The sequence below is a fragment of the Chelon labrosus genome, assembly GCF_963514085.1.
Source record: "Chelon labrosus genome assembly, chromosome: 15".
NCBI lineage: Eukaryota > Metazoa > Chordata > Actinopteri > Mugiliformes > Mugilidae > Chelon > Chelon labrosus.
The window spans coordinates 9390336-9408732 of NC_140348.1; the positions used below are offsets into that span (position 1 = coordinate 9390336).

At 40.6% G+C, this 18397-nt stretch overlaps 3 protein-coding genes across 4 annotated transcripts in view; 1 reads left to right on the top strand and 2 right to left on the bottom strand.

Moving 5' to 3' along the window:
• Window positions 1-3096, bottom strand: part of camkmt (calmodulin-lysine N-methyltransferase) — a 104058-nt gene extending 100962 nt beyond the window's left edge. The window contains exons 1-3 of the mRNA XM_084561114.1: window positions 2780-3096; window positions 1488-1666; window positions 957-1021 (exon numbers count right to left, since the gene is read on the bottom strand). Coding sequence (XP_084417240.1) covers window positions 957-1021; window positions 1488-1666; window positions 2780-2941 — 406 coding nt within the window. The 5' untranslated portion in view covers window positions 2942-3096. The remainder of the gene's footprint in view (window positions 1-956; window positions 1022-1487; window positions 1667-2779) is intronic.
• Window positions 3097-3275: 179 nt separating this feature from the next.
• On the top strand, window positions 3276-10388 carry prepl (prolyl endopeptidase like). 2 transcript variants are annotated; one of them, XM_084561111.1, is made up of 15 exons: window positions 3276-3659; window positions 4637-4759; window positions 4961-5027; window positions 5214-5394; window positions 5491-5579; window positions 5692-5818; window positions 5896-6112; window positions 6208-6336; window positions 6557-6769; window positions 7038-7213; window positions 7341-7557; window positions 7748-7897; window positions 8271-8391; window positions 9388-9476; window positions 10250-10388. In XM_084561111.1, exons 1-15 carry the CDS (start codon window positions 3528-3530, stop codon window positions 10340-10342), a joined length of 2124 nt encoding a protein of 707 aa, XP_084417237.1. In that variant the 5' UTR covers window positions 3276-3527; the 3' UTR covers window positions 10343-10388. The 2 variants fall into 2 exon arrangements, with proteins under 2 accessions (XP_084417237.1, XP_084417236.1); XM_084561110.1 differs by having other exon boundaries at window positions 3278-3659; window positions 6208-6399.
• A 100-nt stretch (window positions 10389-10488) lies between these two features.
• Window positions 10489-16805, bottom strand: slc3a1 (solute carrier family 3 member 1; the record flags this gene model as incomplete). The annotated part of the gene is made up of 10 exons (XM_084561113.1): window positions 16556-16805; window positions 15661-15840; window positions 15415-15560; window positions 15199-15324; window positions 14777-14896; window positions 12935-13059; window positions 12336-12537; window positions 11506-11688; window positions 11028-11153; window positions 10489-10920 (listed from the first exon to the last, which is right to left on the bottom strand). The coding sequence occupies exons 1-10, from the start codon at window positions 16782-16784 to the stop codon at window positions 10489-10491; spliced, it is 1869 nt and encodes a 622-aa protein (XP_084417239.1). The 5' UTR covers window positions 16785-16805.
• Window positions 16806-18397: the final 1592 nt, after the last annotated feature.

Below are 18397 nucleotides of genomic sequence, written 5' to 3' on the forward strand. Positions count from 1 at the left end.
TGGACCTTAACGGAAAGCGGTACATGACTTGAAAGGGAAGTATACTGTGGGGGAAGCAGGGCTGTGAAGCTAAAATAGATATTTATATTTCCCATCTTGTATCATATATTTCCAATAAACCTTTAAGTTGCAATATTTTGTAATGCAGAGGAGGAGTCGAAGACAAATTCCCAAAGTGCATAAGTGTCACTAATTATGAAAAAAATATATTGACAATTAAAGAAGCGCACATGCAATAACATTAACCTTGCAAGCTATAAATTAATAATAATTATCTAAAAAACTAATTTTGAAACCTGGAGTGTTGAATTGCTTGAACAAAACAAACCGCATTTGAGGCCGACTCTGAGCAGCAGCCATGAACATCAAGCTGAAATAGCTCTCTGACTGAATTTATATGGCTGAAATACAGAAGTATTAACACAGAATAGTGGTTAGAAAGTAAGTAAGTAAACTCAGTCAAGTGTAACGCTTCAAAACTACTTCACAGAGTGAAGGTCAGAATCAAGGCTGTTGTGTTTCAAGTGAAGCTACTCCACTCCATATTATAGAGCATGTGCAAATCCCTGTTTGAGTCATGTTCTTTCCTTTCTCCCAAACCACTCATCAGTGTCGACTGAAGCAATAAGAAGACCGCAACCCACTTTCCTGCTAAAGGACGTCTGAAGGTAGTTGGGATGAATGAATACATGATAAACTGCTGTAGAAGGCACACAAGAGACACACTCGCATTCAAAGAGATGGAATCAAACCACCTACATCAAACCGTCAATCAAACACTAACAGCACACAGCGTGAGGTTAACCCAAACTTGTAGTGTGTGTCAAGGATAAAAGCCAGAGAGCGATATGGGTAAATCGAACTCCCCTGTGAACACATTCGCATGCAGGCTTGCATAAACACACAAAAACCGTACAAATCCAATGACTAAGTAGAAAGATAAAATATGTACTTACAGACATTTCCAGTGTTGTCAAAACTTTTGAGCACTTCATTAACTCTAAGAGGGCCCAGGTTATCCCTGAGATATACAAAGAAATAGACAATTAGGCAACCGTTTTGTGTGTGTGTGTGTTGGGGGGGGGGGGGGGGGGGGGGAATAACATTTTTCATGATGATTTTTTTTTTTCAGCCTTCAAAATGTCCTGAATTTTACATATCTTTGTCTTGGTAAAAAGTTGCTAAATCTCATTAGTTTTATAGCACATTGTCTGCACACATAATGCGCAATGTTGTTAGTTATATATTGAAATCCAGGCAATCTAGACATTTTTTGGTAATGTTATCATTTACTCTGCATCAGTGGCTTCACCTTTAAAGACAAACGTACCAGTGCACTGTAAAAACCTGGAACTTGTTCAGCACCAGTTTTAACTAGCCTGACGTTCTGCGGTATTACAAAATGGCCCTGTGGTGTACTGTCACTGTGCTTTATCTGTGCCAGCATGAAACTGGAGCCTCGTGCGCAGCCATTCAAGTGTGTGTACCTGAGTAAGGCACTGTACTCTGGAAAGTAGACACTTCTGTACTCCACCCACTGGTCATCTGAGGTATCACTGTGGTCAGGTGCCACGAGTCTTTTCCTGCTGAAAAGGTCAAACGAGGCAAACCTGCGAACAGACACTTGTTTGACCTCTGGACTGTCCACCTGCTTCTGACGCAACACCTGTGAGACAAATAAAAAGACAATATTGAATGTCAAGCTCTACAAAAGACCTCATCCCTTAATTAGCTCCGAATTTTCAGCATTTTCAGAATAAATCAGTCATGTTTGCTGTTTTCGCCATTACCATTTTTTATATTTCCAATAACAAGAAGTCTTTCAAAAGTACTATTTAATAGTGCTGAAATTCAAATTTTACATTTGCACTGAATTAAAACATATATTCATTATATATAGAGCATTTGTTATTGTAAACAGAATAAAATCCCTACATATTTATATAGGTACAGAATGAGTTATCTTTTTAACCTTAAGTGTTAAAATAGTGTTCATTAAACTGTACATATTTCTTTAAAGCACGCAGATAGCACCTTAATTAGTAATAGATATTATTAGAAAGTCATAGTTATTAGTATTTTATAATCAATATATGTTTCTATCCTGCTGAAGTCCACACACATTTATTACGGTGTCAGGGGAAGAAGTGAAAATGTACAATAGAGGATGGGCCTTTTTTCAAGGAGCTTTTCTTGTCAGCACAGTGCAAGGTCTGTATTATGCCCATCTAAGGGAAAAAAGCATAGTGCTATTTTTACAGTCCGTGCATAGCCCATCAAGTTCTACAGACGATAAATGTTGCTGCAAATCTGGAAGTACTTAGAAGTATTATAGGTAATTGTTATAAAGTGAAGTCCACCAATTTCGGTTACATTATATGTCAAAGTAGATTAGATGAATCTTAAAGAATAAAGATGGTGCTGTCATACTGGAACAGACTGACATATGTAGTCTACAGAGAAAACAAGCCCATAGCTTGGGCTATACTTGGTCTATGAATGTACTGTGTAAAGTAATTATAACAATATTTGAAAATGAAGTAAACAAAAACCAAAATTAGGGAGGAAACGTGACAGGGAGAAAGACTGGCTCTATTGTGTCCCTATCATTGTTATTTTTCCGCAATCATGCGGGACAACGATTTTAACAGAGAGGCAGCATCCCGAGATGTTTAACAATAACTGATATGGTGAAGATTCAACACGCTGAAAATGCGTTCGAGAAAATAGCATAAAACCACGAGAGCTTGAGACTGGGGGCATGCTTACGAGACTATACCTGTCTTAGGAGAGTCCACCTGGCCCGGGCGACATCTGTGTTACCACAAGTCCCTACCGGGGAGCTGGGGGAATTAGCTACGCAGGTGTCTTCATTCATATTTCCCAGTAAAGACGAAGCCGGCTGGGTCTTTTCTGCATTGTCGGTGGATTCCCTTTCCATTTTATCTTCGAAGTTTGGGGCTAAGATAAATCTGTAAACAAATTTCCTGGATGTAGAGCTGTCACAGTTATCGGTAGCAATGTGGGAATACAAAAATAAGGTTTCTTCTAAAAACTGCACCAACGCAGAAATAATCCCAGATATGGCTTTACTGTTATCACCTGTTACACCCACAATGGATGCATGCTACTTCCGTACACTTTTGTCATTCCAGACTTCCCAGTAGATTGCCGAAACAATCGTTCTCGATTTTGAGTTATGACTGTCTGCTGCGCATGCCCGAATTTGATTCTTTTAGTCTGGCATTACAAGCTACGTCACCAAGCAGGCTTTGTTTAGGAAATCATGCACGTGCATGTAACTTGCTGATTGCAGTCAACGTTTTGTCCTTAACCGATAGAAATGGTCAATTTACAAAGAAACGAAAAATATTAGAGGTTTAAATAGGGCGGTTATTCGTCATATGAACTGTGTTTACTGTCATGAATATGGCAAACACTAGCTGGTAGTGATAGTTAGCTACTTACAGCCACGTAAACATAGCTAGTATGTGTCAATTTGGCTAATTAACCGTTAATTCCTCATAATGGCGGCTGTTTTGCCTTTGCTGTGTTCGTCTGCTCGTCTCTTTACACCGTGTCGGTTACAGTTGTGGGAGCTTGCAGTTTGCAAGCGGATAACATGGCTCTCCATATCCGCCCAACGTTGTTACACGTCGGTAAGGGTGTTAAGTTAACGTTAAAGATGCTGTTTTTACTCACCTTAGGCTGGGTGTAAGGTTGCTGACTGCTAAAGTATCTAACGCCAAGTCATCTATTATTCAACTCGGTGTCTGTGACAGAATTAGTCCTGGACAGGGAATAGGTTTGAATAACTGCACCTCTACATTACCATTAAGGCTTTATTATTTGTTGAGTCTTTGTTGTATGCTTCTGTTATAAATTAGTGCATAAAATATTCCAATAAATGTACCCAAAGACAATATTTGTAATTTTCTAATTATAAAAAAGTCATGTTCTCTGACACCTTATTCACATCACTATGTTGCCAAGATTTGTAATGTCTCCGGGGAATCACTTATTACACTTGTGGTAATTATTAAAAGCATTGTTGGGCAATTTAAAAAATGACTTCATACATATTACAATACACTTTGCTTACCCTAAAAGAGCACGACTCATTGAATGCGGGGGGGGGGGGGGGGGGTGCATAAGTGTATGCTACAGTGACTTGCCAAGATGATGGGTACAATAGTGAAATCCCCCTTCATGACTGTTATAATGTTCAGTTTATGTTGAAACACCATAAGAAAGGTGGTAATTAAACTGATCAATTTGGACGATGTAGTTTGTGCTGCTGTTAAATGATATTGACCTAAACACAAAAGTGTTTCTGTTACAGTTTTGCCTAGCCCACTCACCAAAATGGGGTTGTCAAAATAATAGAAGCATGTGTCGGCACAATACAGTTCAGTTCAAAATGTAACGGCTGAATCAGCAGCTCTTTCAGTTATTTTAACATTATGTTAAAATTCAATGATTTTCACTAGTGTGCCTAATAAACTGGCAGGTGAGTGTACATTTTGAGAGATGAGCAGGGTCACGTAATATTCCAATGTAAACACATCCTTAATTGTAGCTCGGGGTTACAGTCCTGTAAAGGCATTCCATAATCTGAAAATTTGTTTCATTTCAGGACATCTCATCAGTTGATCATCTCAGCTCTGGACTTGAGAGGTACAAGGACTTACAGAAGTATTTCAGCAGGAGACTGAAGAAAGTGTACAGCAGGTTCTCCAATATACCTGATCATTCAGTGGTGAGCCATGCCTTCTGTTTTGGATTTGAAACATTTCATTGTGATTTTTAAATTGTATCCCAAAGGGGCTGTTTAGTTAAACATCTGAATTACAATTACTACACCTTTACTACTTACTACTGTTTACAGTGGATGAGATGGTTTAGGCACTTACTAACTTATACTCAGTTTCTCAGTTCACTGTGATTTCTCTTGTCCAAGGTCTGTGGACATCATCATGTGTATTTCACTGAAGCTGATGGCATCTACAGAATGCACAAGAGACAGAGTAAGCAAACAATATAAATGTATGAGTCTTTTTTAAGACGGTCAAATCAAAAACAATATTAAAAATAACAGTAAACCCCTTTTTCGTATTATGTTCGCAAGTCTGTAACTTTTTATATATTCTGTCATGAGGAATAATGGCTTTCCAACTTGTTCAAATGACTTAGTTCCCTCCTCCTGTTTATAGGTGAGCTGAAGCCAGAGCAGGTGTTAAATCTAGGACAAGTCCTGGGAGGGGAGGAGAAGACAGGGCTTGAGAATGAAGCAAGGAAGCAGAGGTTTCAGTGGACAGTCCAGAGAATACGTCTGTCCCCAAAGGAAAAGCATCTTGCTGCCACGCTAAAATGTAGTCACAGAGAAGAGCTGAGGTAAACGGAACTGAATTAAACAACTGTAGCTGTTACTTGCAGCATTGTTGCTTTTTTCTGAATGAATAAGTGGAGGATTATTCTGTGCTCGACCAGGTGTGTGATTGTGAGGCTTGAAAATAGAAATTTCCTTCCTCTGGACCCCCAACACATCATACTCACGCTGGAGAAAGTCTTCAGCTTTGGTGAATAGTTTGCACTTGTAAAACAAGCATTTTATGCATTTATAATAAAGATGACAGACCACAGGCTAAAGTAAAATGATATTGTTTTGTATGCTTTTGTGTATTGCTGAAGAGTGGGCAACAGATGAAGTCCTGTTTTACACAACTCTGGAGGGTCTCCGTTCCAGCTCAGTGTTTCGTCTTGACCTGACCTCCAGTGGAAGCAGGATAACCTCTGTGTATGAGGAAACTCAGCCTGAGTAAGTTTAGATAATGTGGCTTATAAGCTTCCTCTGCTTCCACAGCATTTCTAATTCAAACACCAACATCTTTCCAGTGTGTTTGTGGAGGTTGCCATGTCCAGAGACCGACAGATTCTGACCATCAACTGCAACAGTAGGACAAATTCAGAGGTGCTGCTAAGTGACCTAACGACGTCCCATTTCGAGCCTTTTGTGGTTCAGCCTCGTCAACTGGACCTCCTTTACCATGTGGAGCACTGGAGAAGGCAGCTTATTATACTGGCCAATACAGGGCCTGGCCAAGAATACCAGGTAGAGCTTGTGCAAGTATTGCATATACTGTATAAATACTGTGCATATGTTTCTTAACATTTTGTCAGACTTTATCCTTCATGTGTGCTTACTAGGTGGTGCAGGCCCCTCTCTCGGATCCATCAATGGTCTCCTGGGTGTCTTTGTTCTCCCCTGGTATCGGTACTGCAGTCAGAGACATGGATGTGATAGGAGACCATTGTGTGTTGGTTGCAAGAATGCCAGTTAGTGAACTTGTCTTGATTGTGTTCTCACTGATCAATCCCAAGGAAGCATACATTGTACAGGTTTGACAGAAAATTCCAATCTATTTGTTTTGCTTATTTAGCTTGCTATTAGTCATTTCACATGCTTCTTGTCTCTTTGTTTTTTCTCTTAGTCTTGATTTTCTGTTCTTACATTGCATTATTTTCTGTCTTATTATTTTTTACACTCACACCAAAGCTCCCTTCCTGGGCTTGTGCCATCGAAACCAAGAAACCGGGCTTGGCAGACCAACAAAATGTGTTAGAACTCCTGATCTCATCTCCAGTCCACCCACCGGTGCCATACTGTTTGTGCCTCGAGAAAAGACAGCTTTTATCAGCCACTGGAGATGAGTCATCCCAAGAGAACCAAGCCAATTTAATCACCACGCGCTTGGAGGCCCGCAGCCAAGTGAGAATACTTGACATATAAGAAACATGCACACACACCAAAGCAGTATCAGCAGGGAGGCAAGACTCTGGTATTAAGATTCAAGTGTCCACTGATAAAGCTATTTTTACATTTGGCCACCACAGTCAGAAGGGTTTTTATACATCTACACCTAACAAAGAGGAGGGCACAGTGAATTGATGTTGTCCTAGATGTGTTTCAAGATAATTAAACACTTAAAGTTGCCTCATCCAGTCGACAAACTACTTTCTCTTCCTCTCCTTTGTAGGATGGTGCCTTAGTGCCAGTGACACTGTTTCATGCAGTACCAGTGGAGGGTCTGAGACAGGCGCCACTGCTGGTCCATGTCTATGGCGCTTATGGCAGAGATCTCAACATGGAGTTCTGCCCAGAGAAAATACTGCTGTTGGAGCAGGGCTGGGCTCTGGCCTACTGCCATATCAGGTAATGTGTCAGCTCTCCAGCAACTTAAAAACTAACCTGATAGGTTCAGGGCAATATTTGCTGATGGGTATTTTAAATCAGTTCTTATACTGTTCTGCATTAATTATGTTAACCCTACACTCTCTAGAGGTGGAGGAGAGCGTGGCCTTTCTTGGCAAAGACAAGGCCGTGTGGAAGGGAAGCAGACAGGAGTGAAGGACCTCCAAGCCTGTCTCCATCACCTTTTCTCTTTAGGTGTCTCCTGTCCTTCACTCACTGCCCTTACAGCATGCAGTGCTGGAGCTGTGCCAGTAGGAGCACTGTGTAACAGACAGCCACAGCTGATGCGGGCTATCACATTACAGGTCAGTGGCTTTTATTATTACTCTACGTCCAAGCAACAATAGATTGTAATAATACGGAGAAATGGAGAAGGTTTTACTAGTATGTAAGGGTTTAATATGAACGCAGTCTCCCTATTAATTACTTCACAGTTCTTTATTGTGAAAGAACTTAAAACATGCACACACTCAAGCCGTCTCTTTCTGTGTGCAGGCTCCTTTCCTGGATGTGTTGGGAACTATGGAGGACCCTAGCCTACCTCTAACTTTGGAGGATAGAGATGAATGGGGAGACCCAGTAAGAAACCCAAAGCACAGACATATCATCTCCTCCTACTGTCCCCTTCACAACATTACTCCTCAGGTATGGAGAGGGAAAACAGACATTTTCATTTGTATTACCATTTTACCTTTTTTCCACTTATGTGCGCATCTTAATTTTTTGTCCGAGATTCAGTCTGACTTTTTGGTTGTGGTTCCACTTTAATAAAGTTCCCTCTGCAGTGTAAACTGGCTGGTAGTGCAAGGTAACAGTTAATTCAGACCAAGATGAAAAGCCATTTTAAACAACCATGGCTCTCACTTGTCCCGAGACACTATTTCAATAGCACTGGGTCAGTAAGTGGTTGTCTGTCTCTCTTTAAAACTACTGATTTGACCTTTATCTAATATAAGCTGCTATACTTTGGTCCCATGTCATGCTCTTATATTATACATGATGTATTTGTGTGAGACAGCACTACCCATCAATGCTGCTGACAGCCTACAGTGGTGATGCCAAGGTTCCTCTGCCAGGTGTCCTCAAATACACCGAACAGCTCAAGAAAGCCATTCACACACACTTTAGTATGAAGCCAGGTAAATGCACAAACAACCCCTCAATCATTTGCTGACCATGTCGATGTGTGCAACCATGCATGTTATTGTACGAATGTATGTTTGTGTGTGCATTACAGCATAGATTTTCCCACTTCCTTTTAGGTGTAGTTTCTGCACCATCAGAGGCTTTAATAGCTCAGGGTCATCTCCCAATAGTAGTGTCAGTGTGCATGTCAGGAGAGGCAGCAGTAACGGATGTATGGCTGTCTGTCTGGGGAAGTGCTAACCGCATGTGAAGTTCATGACCAAAGTATAGCATAAGTCACCTTGTAGTAAAGCCCGTCTGTGTGTGTGTGTATGTGTGTGTGTGTGTGTGTGTGTGTGTCAGGTAATTGCTGGCATTTCCCCCAGACAGGCTCTTTCTCCCTCTCACTTATAATCTTCCTTCACCACGTTGGTGGTACTCCTTATTTACACCCCTCTCTCCCTTACTGCCTCCTCTCTTCCTGTTTCAAATGCTCACATTATCTCTCGCTTTCACCCTCTCTCACTTTTCTGTTGTTCATACACACATACACCAGGCAGCTTAAGTGTCTGTGTATGTGTGTATACGGCTCCCTAATCTGTCTCTCTGTGTTCTCCGGAGTCTTTGATAAAGTGCTGATGGCATAGACACATCCAGGCGGGTGGGCAGGCCCATTAGCATGGTAAAGAGATAGTGTATCAGAGCAAGAGATTAGACGCCTCAGACTGGGAGCTGTCAAGGTCAAGACCGCACTTGTGAAACAGTTCGTACCACAGAGACAGGGAGGGGGGATAATATGGAGGAGGCTGAGAAGGGGGTGGCAATATCAGATAGGAGGTTGGATGAATGAAAGGAAAAAGAGTAGAGCAAGAAAGAATATTTGTGGCTGTAAAGAAAGAGCAGAGAAACTGGATATACAATAAGATCAGAGAAGTGTTTTATAGATAGTTTTGTCTTCTTCTCCCCTCTTTTTGCCTCTAACATCTTCTTCCTCTTTTTTTTTTTTTTAGAACATGAAGCACCACCAAACATAGTCCTAAATATCCAACCTGGAGCAAATCACCTTGGACCAGAAGACTTTGAGCTAATGCTGGAGGTGGTGAGGAATTCTGATGAAACTCTAAGGGTCTTAAAGAGATTACCAAAAAAATGCATCAAGTTCATAGTGGCAGGCATTTTAAATTTGTTTCCAAATATACCTACAAATACCGCCAGTTTGCCGGCTGAGAAGTATTTTCCTGAATGAAATTAAGAAAGCATTCAAATGCTCCATATTTTTGTACTGTTAATTAAATTTAGTTTGTTTTATAATTATTATGGGGGTGCTATTTGTCAGGGTCAGTATTTAGGAAGTTCAGTATAGATATCAAAACACAACACTTTGAATGCAGTTGTCTCACATAGACATCTCAGTCTTTGTAAAGATTTTGTTTTGTGTTGCCAATTTCCTGTAAATTTGTTTAGATTTCAATTCAATGCACTTTACATGTTTGTTTCTAACTAAAATGTTTGTTTTCACAAATAGCTTAAGTTCTTAGTTTAAGTTAAACTGTAATAACTTTGATAATGTAAAGTCAGTTTGTTTTACAGCCCCAATATGAACATTTAGTTACTACACAGTCTTGCACATTTGAAATTGAGGTGTTCTTCTCCCTACTGGTTGCATAAGAAAAAAAATTGATCATGACTTCATCATGACAATTTGAGACACTTAAGTTCCATGGCAGCAGATTGAATTTCTACTATAATTACCAAGAAGACCTATACAGTTATACTTTTAGTATTTGTGATTCCTTAAGAGGTAGCATCTTAATATAAATTTAGTAAATTTATCCTAACAAAAATGTGTCTTCTGTGTTTTCACTCTGACAGGAAGCCCTCAAGCTAGCCTTTCTGTACACAGAGCTGGGCCTGGACCCTCCTCAGCCTCCACACAAGAGGAGGAGGAAGAGAGGGCAAAGCTGACAGCAAGCAGTCAGGACAAAATGGGACACAAGTACTTAATGATACCAGTGAAAAAGAAGAAAATATCCACAGAGAATGTATCTATGATTGCATCTTTATTATATGACATTTTATAGAGGGGACTCCAGAGAAGAATATTAATGACTTCAGCATTTATAAAGTATGTCTATGGACTCCAAATAGCAGGCCATTTCAGAGACATAGCACTCTTCGGGATGGTTTGAATGAAACCGAGTGTAGGTGTTGTACTGAAGCACCAGACCCTCTCCTACTTCTGTCTGAATACGAGACTTCTGAAACACCTTGCCATTGTTGTCTGGGTTAGTGCTCATCAGCACCTCCAGCTCATCTGGTAGCTCATGAATAGAGGAGAGATCTGTGGTGGTAGATTGTTTACCAAAGTTAAGCACCATGAGGTACGCTTTCTGAAGCCCATCAAGCTCTCTGAGGTAAGAGAAGACACTGGAGTCAGCATGGACGTAGCAGAACCATCCACGGTGAAAGGGGAGCTCAGACTGACGAAGACTGTTCAGGAAACGGTACTGAGACAGTACAGAGTTCTCATCATTCTTCTGGACCTAAAATTAAAACCAGGAAGGGGATACATGAAGTAAACTGTGATAATTATGAGGAAACTCTGGTCAGGTCTTTCTTTATGGTTGCACTTTACTAAATAGTCATGTACCTCCACATTGACGCTTTTGTAATCGGGGTGCACAGGTAGCCACGTCATGTTAGTTTTATTGTTGAAGCCTGCGTTCATGTCAGCACTCCACTGCATTGGAGACCGCTCAGGATCCCGACTGTTACTCTGCAGTGAAAGCACAGGAATCATTTTAGAAATTCAGTTCATGTACACTCATTTGCCATTTAATTAGGTACAACAAGACATACCTATAGCAGTCTAAACTAAGACAAACAATAAAGAATAAATCTAAATTTAACCTTGTGTTTAACAGCAGTAAAATTATGTTTTTTTTATTGTTATACAGAGGCAATGTTCTTTTTTTCTGGACTGTATTTTGTATTGGAGACATCTCATTATGTGTTTTTCTTGTTATGAAATGCTATCCATTAAACTCTTTTTATGCACTTACTGCCATTGACTGATTACAATGACGATTTACAATTTAAATGTTTTTTCAGTGTAGCATAGTACTGACCACATTGTATTTGCCAAAAGGGTCCTGTATCTGACTGGCTGTGACATTAATGTTCTCCATGCCGATCTCCTCGCCATAGTAGGTGGTGGGTGTGCCTGGAAGGGTCAGCAGCAGCATGTTGATGGCACGAACATAGAGCCGGCCGGCACTGGTGGAAATGCGGGACCTGTCATGGTTCCCAACCTGATAACAGTGAAGGTAAGAGAAATACAAGAGAAGGTGCAGAGGTGAATGGGATAAGCTGGGAAGGAGACAGGCAGAAATTAAGCCCAAGCGGCATGGTTCTAAATGACGGACAGCAATCGTAGAGCATTGTACAAGATCTGGTTCATAAGCTTTTTGTGCTGGTGTCTTTTGAGAGGGTCAGCAAACTTTTGTTTTCTCTGTTATTGCTTTGTTGATGGACTCTGGCGTTGTATACTACATGAATGTGTTAATGCTTCAATCAAATCAAAACCAGTTACCGATCAAATGTGTGCTTCAGGGACTTTTTTAAATTAATAATAGGCGACCTTAAGAGAGGAGTATAGCACAGTGTGCATCCTGTTAATCAATAGTAATACTTAAAGCAAATACAAAAAATCATGGAAAGGGAAGACTACCAGGCAATTTACTGAGTAGTCATAAATAATGATAGACAGAGTGGAGTGTCTCGGTATGCACATCACACACAACATGTAGCTCTTCTCCAATCCTGAGAGAACAGGTCTTTGTTTTTACCATTATCATGGAGAACAAAGAATCACTCTTTGGTATAAATGTCTTTGAAGGAAAGTTCATTTTTAAAACAGCCAAGAAACTAGTATGTAAATGTGACTGAGGTGACTCACCACCCAGTTGGGCCATTTTCCTCGGGGCATGTTGCCCATCCAGAGGTGGACCAGATGTTTAACCCACACACCGCTGGCGTTGTGCGGTAAGTCCAGCAGATAGAAGTTGAAGGGGAAGTCACTTTCTTTAATCAGCGAGGTGCCATAGTACATCATGGTCTTGTCCACCTCGTGGTAATCATATGACTCTGTCACCATGAACCTGCAGCACATCAGGAACTTATGTTTTATACAATAGCATACAAACCGATACTCGGCTTAGTTTGGCAACTCATCAGTGTAAGCTCTTATTGTCATATCATGTTAGACTAAGCATTTTGCTGTTAACATATATTAAACCTACACTATAACCTTTATATGTAATCTTTTTATATGTTTATTTATTACATTTACAGACCTCAAATACTTATACTGTATGTGTAATGGAATACAGAAGGGAACACTGTTACATTTGTCCTGGACAAAAACTGGATATTTGCAATATTAGATTTAAGTGTGGTTCGGTACAAATCTGTTTAAAATAAATAAGGCATGATGAAGAAGTTGCCAAGATTCTCAGAGTTTAACACAAAATGTTATGCACTGAATGGCTCCAATACCTGTATCTGCCAGGCTCACGACTGTAGATGTCCAGCTGTGCCCTATATTCCCTCAGCAGGTCATGCAGTCCCAGCTGACTGGTGGTGTAGTCATGGTAGAGGTCCCACTCTGTAGTTACTTCCTCCTGGAGTGAAATTTGTGGCAGGTAAAGTTCCGTAACTATCATTAAAATCTCAGTCCTGTTAAACTTCTTTTGTGGTAGCCTTAGTGGGCAAGGAAGTAGTGCTTCATTCAGTGTATGCTTTCCTTTGATGTAGAGGACTATGAGAGCAGTATTTTCCTCTTCCCACAGGGAGTTTGGAGCACTTGGCTCTAGATTTGTCGGGCCAAGGCCCAGAGTCCAGTCACGGGACAGACAGGTGGAAAGTAAGTAGAAACCAGATACACAGGGGACTGACTTTGGGTTCATTTAACAATAGGAACTGTTATGTGTAAGGAGTGTTAAAATGATTTCTACTAACTTTACTGTTGTATTACTTTTTTGTAATCTTGTAATTATAACCAAAGGGAAATCTGAGTCACTGTGCAAAGTTTTACAGTCTCTATTCTGAGACAGTGATGTAATACTCCTAAAAACATACATAAGGATTTTTGCATGGAAGAAACTTAAACCACTAAGCTGGGTTGGTGCCTGACGAGTGAGCCATTCAACCAACAGCTGATGAGGCACATAGTTGGCCTGACTTATATTTAAGGCTGTGGTAAAATCTCAGTATCCCAATAAACACACACGTGACTCTTTATTACAATGTTTTTGTAAATATATGACAGTATCTGTTGTGTCAAACAATGACTCTTGTTTTGTTTACTTCAATATTGTTTTTAGAGCAGTGAGTACACATTTTATTCAACACTATGCAGACAAGTCAGTCCCAGTGTTATAGTATTACTCTGTGGTGGTAAGTAAATCCCAATGACTTGCTAATCCGCCAAAATATGCTTCTTTTCCGCTAATCTTTCCTGTGTGAGAAATCTATTCAGCCCCCGTGAAACAAAAACTCTTTCTTACTGAGTTCAACTCAGCATGTATCATGAACCCTTTGAATTCCAAGAACATTATAGTCTCCAAAAGGGCACAAGATGAAGCTGGCTTTTTAGCCAGAAATAAATGATTGGTGATAACATGTTGTACATCATGCACTCTCCCACTCAGCTGTTGATTATGTTTGTTCTAACAGAGGCACTGGAAGGTACTGCTCCCGCTCCCATGGCTGCTTTTATGTATCAGACCATTAAAATCTGGACTCTGACATGTCACACATTATATAAGTCAATAAAATCATTTATCATTCAAAACAAAAAGTCAATAAAATCAAATCATAATTATAGAACTGAATGTTACAGCGGAGATTATTGACTGTAAGTGGTAGAAAAAGGTAACCGCCTGAGTAGTTTGCCCCCAATTAAAATTAAACATTACAAGGCAGATCGTACAACCAGTAACCACCTCAACAAAGCAGATGGAGGCTTTTGGCACAGTAGTTCACAACCAGAGGGCTCCAACCCTTTCCACAGACTTCCTTTGTTACTGTGGCTGGGTTACACAAAAATGATAGCAATGTGAGTGTCCTCTCCTAAAGAAAACATTGAAAACCTGCAGTACAGTCTAGAAGTTACGTGGAGGTGAGACAGCTAACCTTAGAACTTGTGTCGACGATGGCAAACATTGGAAGACTGGAAGTCTTTTCACCAGTTTTATGTATGATTATCTCCTGTTGTACCCACACTGGACGACTGTACATTCTTAATGTTTTTAAGGAATCATACAACTTACAACTTCTACAAGTTCTACAGAACCAAGCAAGAGCAGTTGTTATGAGGTGCAAAGAAGGAACACTCACGGGTGGTTTGTTTGGATCCACCTGGGGTTCGTCCCTCAAGTGTGCGGCTTCCAGGATGTGCTTCACTGCATCCATACGAAACCCATCCACACCTTTCTCCAACCAGAAACGAGTAATATCCTGTAATAAAACAGATACAATAACACTTAGTCTTTAGTAGCAGTTGTATACAACATGTATTAGAAGTGTAAAGTTAGTTAGTGCGGTGTTGATTGATTATTGTCAAGATATTGTGTTTGACAGGCTTGAAGGTTAATGTGTAAACAGTTCATATATTACAGATTACACAAGATATCAGATACCTCAACAATGAGAGCACAGTGGAGAAGACAGTTACTGAAGTTTAGTAGACAGTTTAGTATGTGAATCAATGAAAAACTAATGTTTTATCAGAGATAATCTGTGTGCTCAAGTAGTCTTACAAGCATCTCCTGGCGGACTTGTGAGTTTCTGAAGTTCAGGTCTGGTTGCTCCTTGAGGAACTGGTGCAGGTAGCATTGCCCTCTAACTTCATCATAAGTCCATGACGAGTTTCCAAATATACTCACCTAAGGAGCAATGTATTAGTGAAGATCAAGTAGAACTGCACCCACACACGACAAACATACACTATGTAGAGAAACAGGACAAGTACCAACCCAGTTATTAGGCTTTGGTCCAGTTGCATTGCAGTCAACCCAGATGTAGAAATCCTCATACTTGGGATCTCTAGTCCGGCTCAAGTTGAACCAGCGGTGTTTGTCACTGGTGTGATTAGGAATGAAATCCATGATCAGCTTCAAACCTGGTGAAAACAGTCTCATTATGTCAATCCTGCCCCAAAACAAGATGCTTTCACCACCCAGCTCCACGTTTTTACTTGAACATGAGATGAAAGTACGCACCTTTGTTGTGCATCTCAGCCAAGAGGTCTTCAAAGTCCTGCATGGTCCCAAAGAGCGGGTCAATGTCGCGGAAATCTTGCACGTCGTAGCCAAAGTCCTTCATGGGAGAGCGGTAGAAAGGACTAATCCACACCGACTTGATGTTCAGGTACTCGATGTGATCCAGCTTCTCCCGAATTCCTGTCAGACCAGAGACACCCCACAGATAAATACTAGATACTGAAAAACAACGTACCAAGTTAACATGTATCTACGGTGCCATAAATCGCAATGGAAAAATGGAAACTCACAAAGGGGTATCAATACAAAGGTTCCCCCTTTATTATTCCAATAACACACTTGTGCCTTTAAAAGTCTACTGCTAACCACCAACAATTCAAGTTTCACTTTAACTGATGAGTTCATTTTATAGTTTTGTGCATATTGGTAAAAGCACAGCAATGTGACTAAAACCAGGAAAGTCTAATTCATGTATTTACAATGTTTTTGAAACCAATGCCTTGTTAAACATTGGTACCAAGTTGTACCTGATGTTTCTATCCATAGTTAAATAAATTAATCATTTACTCGTGTTTCACTGAACGGTTGTAAACCACTGATAAGAGGAACTCTCCAATGTAAGGTTCAGAGATATCCATCTGATCACTGCATAGATTGTGTTTGGTCATAAAGATATGGAAAAGTAATTTTTGAAAATATGAAATATACTTATCCTAAATAAAAGGCCTCATTTTGGATAATGGTAAAGTGTCATTGTGGTAGTAGATTAAAAAAAATAATAATAATAAATAAAAAATATGGAAATACTACTGGCAATAATGTTTAGTGTCAACATATCTGATGAAAAATCTCACTGATCTCTTCCCAGACTGCAGCAGTGTCGTAGGCATCTTACCCCTGAGGTCTCCGACCCCGTCCCCGTTGGAGTCTTTGAAGGACCGGGGGTAGATCTGGTACACCGGGGAGGCCTGCCACCAGCTCAGGCACCGCGGAGAAAGCGCTATCACCGTGATGGTGATCGCCACCAGCGCCAAGGTGCAGCACACCGTCAGCCAGAACAGGATCTCTCGGGGCACACGGTACCGAGCCCGGGAGGAGTACAGCAGCAGCACCTCCTTGGGCATCCCGGCGTACGGCTTGATCTGCGTATACTTGTCCGACGAGTCCCACTTCTCCTCCGGGTCCAGCTTCACGGAGGTGCAGTCGTGCTTGTCCGTACTGTGGTTGCTGACCGTGTCCGCCGCTGAGGTAGCGCCGTCCACATCTTCAAACCCCGCGTTTGTGCTGCCCAGCTCGATTCCGCTCACGCTCCCGCCGCAACTCCCGCCGCAACTCATGTTTACTCGGGGACAAGTGCTGGTTGCAGTTTCCTCTGAGAGACTGAGCGACTCAGGGAGACAACAAGTCATTTAACTATCCTGAGCGGGTCATAGTACAACAGTACAGAGACTCCTCACACACCACTGCCACCTGTGGAATGTGAGTTAATGGGATAAATGACAGATGGTTTGCAGAGTGAGCTGAAACGGACTTGGATCAATTCCATAGTGTGAAAATACTTCATTCAAAGCCTAAAAGTACAAATTGTACACGTTTTACATTGTAGTATAAAGGATCCAGGTCATAGTATTAGTTCTAGTTTAAACAGTCCTGCACTAAATCCTTCTTCATGTTGTAATGTTCAGTTTATGTTGAAACAACTCGAGAAGGGAGGTAATACAACAGTGTGATCATTATAGAGGATGTAGTCTGTGGAACTGGACTGATACAAACTCATTTGTGTTATTTAGCCTAGAACACTGACTAAACTGGGGTTGTCAAAATAATAGATACACGTCTCTGTCCTATAAACCACAGCCTACAGTAAAACAGTGGAATCAACAGCTCTCTTCTTCAAGTTGAGATTTAGTGCAGGACTGCAATATTAGAATGTTTTTGATTTCACTGGTGTACCTAATAAACTGGCAAGTGCGTGTTTAAACAAGCTAAAACAAATGCAACTGGACTTGCTTGACATCACTCATGACCCATTTATGATTTATTTGTATCATCTGTGGGTAGTGAATGGGGGAGGATTATCTCTGCTAAGATTATCTTTAAATAGACAGCTTCCTTTGCTCTATTATTATACTTGAGTCTGGAGTTTCTGATCATTAATGAGTCATTGGTGAAAAAACAGGACCTCATCCTGGTTAATTATTCCTGTAATTGTAGATGAGCATGTGGTCGTTACAGACTCCAGTCATGAGTTTCACATGGACACCACACTCAGATGTTGCTAATGAAAACCTGAACTCTCTATCAGTCATTTACCACTGAACAAGCCTACTGGATGATGGTGAATCATCTTCAAGAAACCTCAAACAAGTCCAGTTGCTTTGTTTTTAGAAACACACGTGTTGTTAGGGTCCTCTGCCTGTGACCATGCATCAGATTCTAAAGCTCATTAGATGTTGTATTCAACCAATCCACACTACTTTAGCTGTCAAATTAAAGAATAGCAGGTTATTTATAGTTTTTGCAATACTCAAGATCTTCAATATCTGCATAAACAGCCCCAATATCGCAAACTTAAAAACTAACAATCTCTTATCTCTTATGGTCTTTCTTTTTTGAGCTACATGGTGACTCATACGAGGTCTTTTTGGAACTGAATAATGTGTAATGTGGTTTGCGACGTGTTTGCACGGCACACACGTCGCAAACCATCTTAACCGAAGTTAAAAAAAAGAAAAAA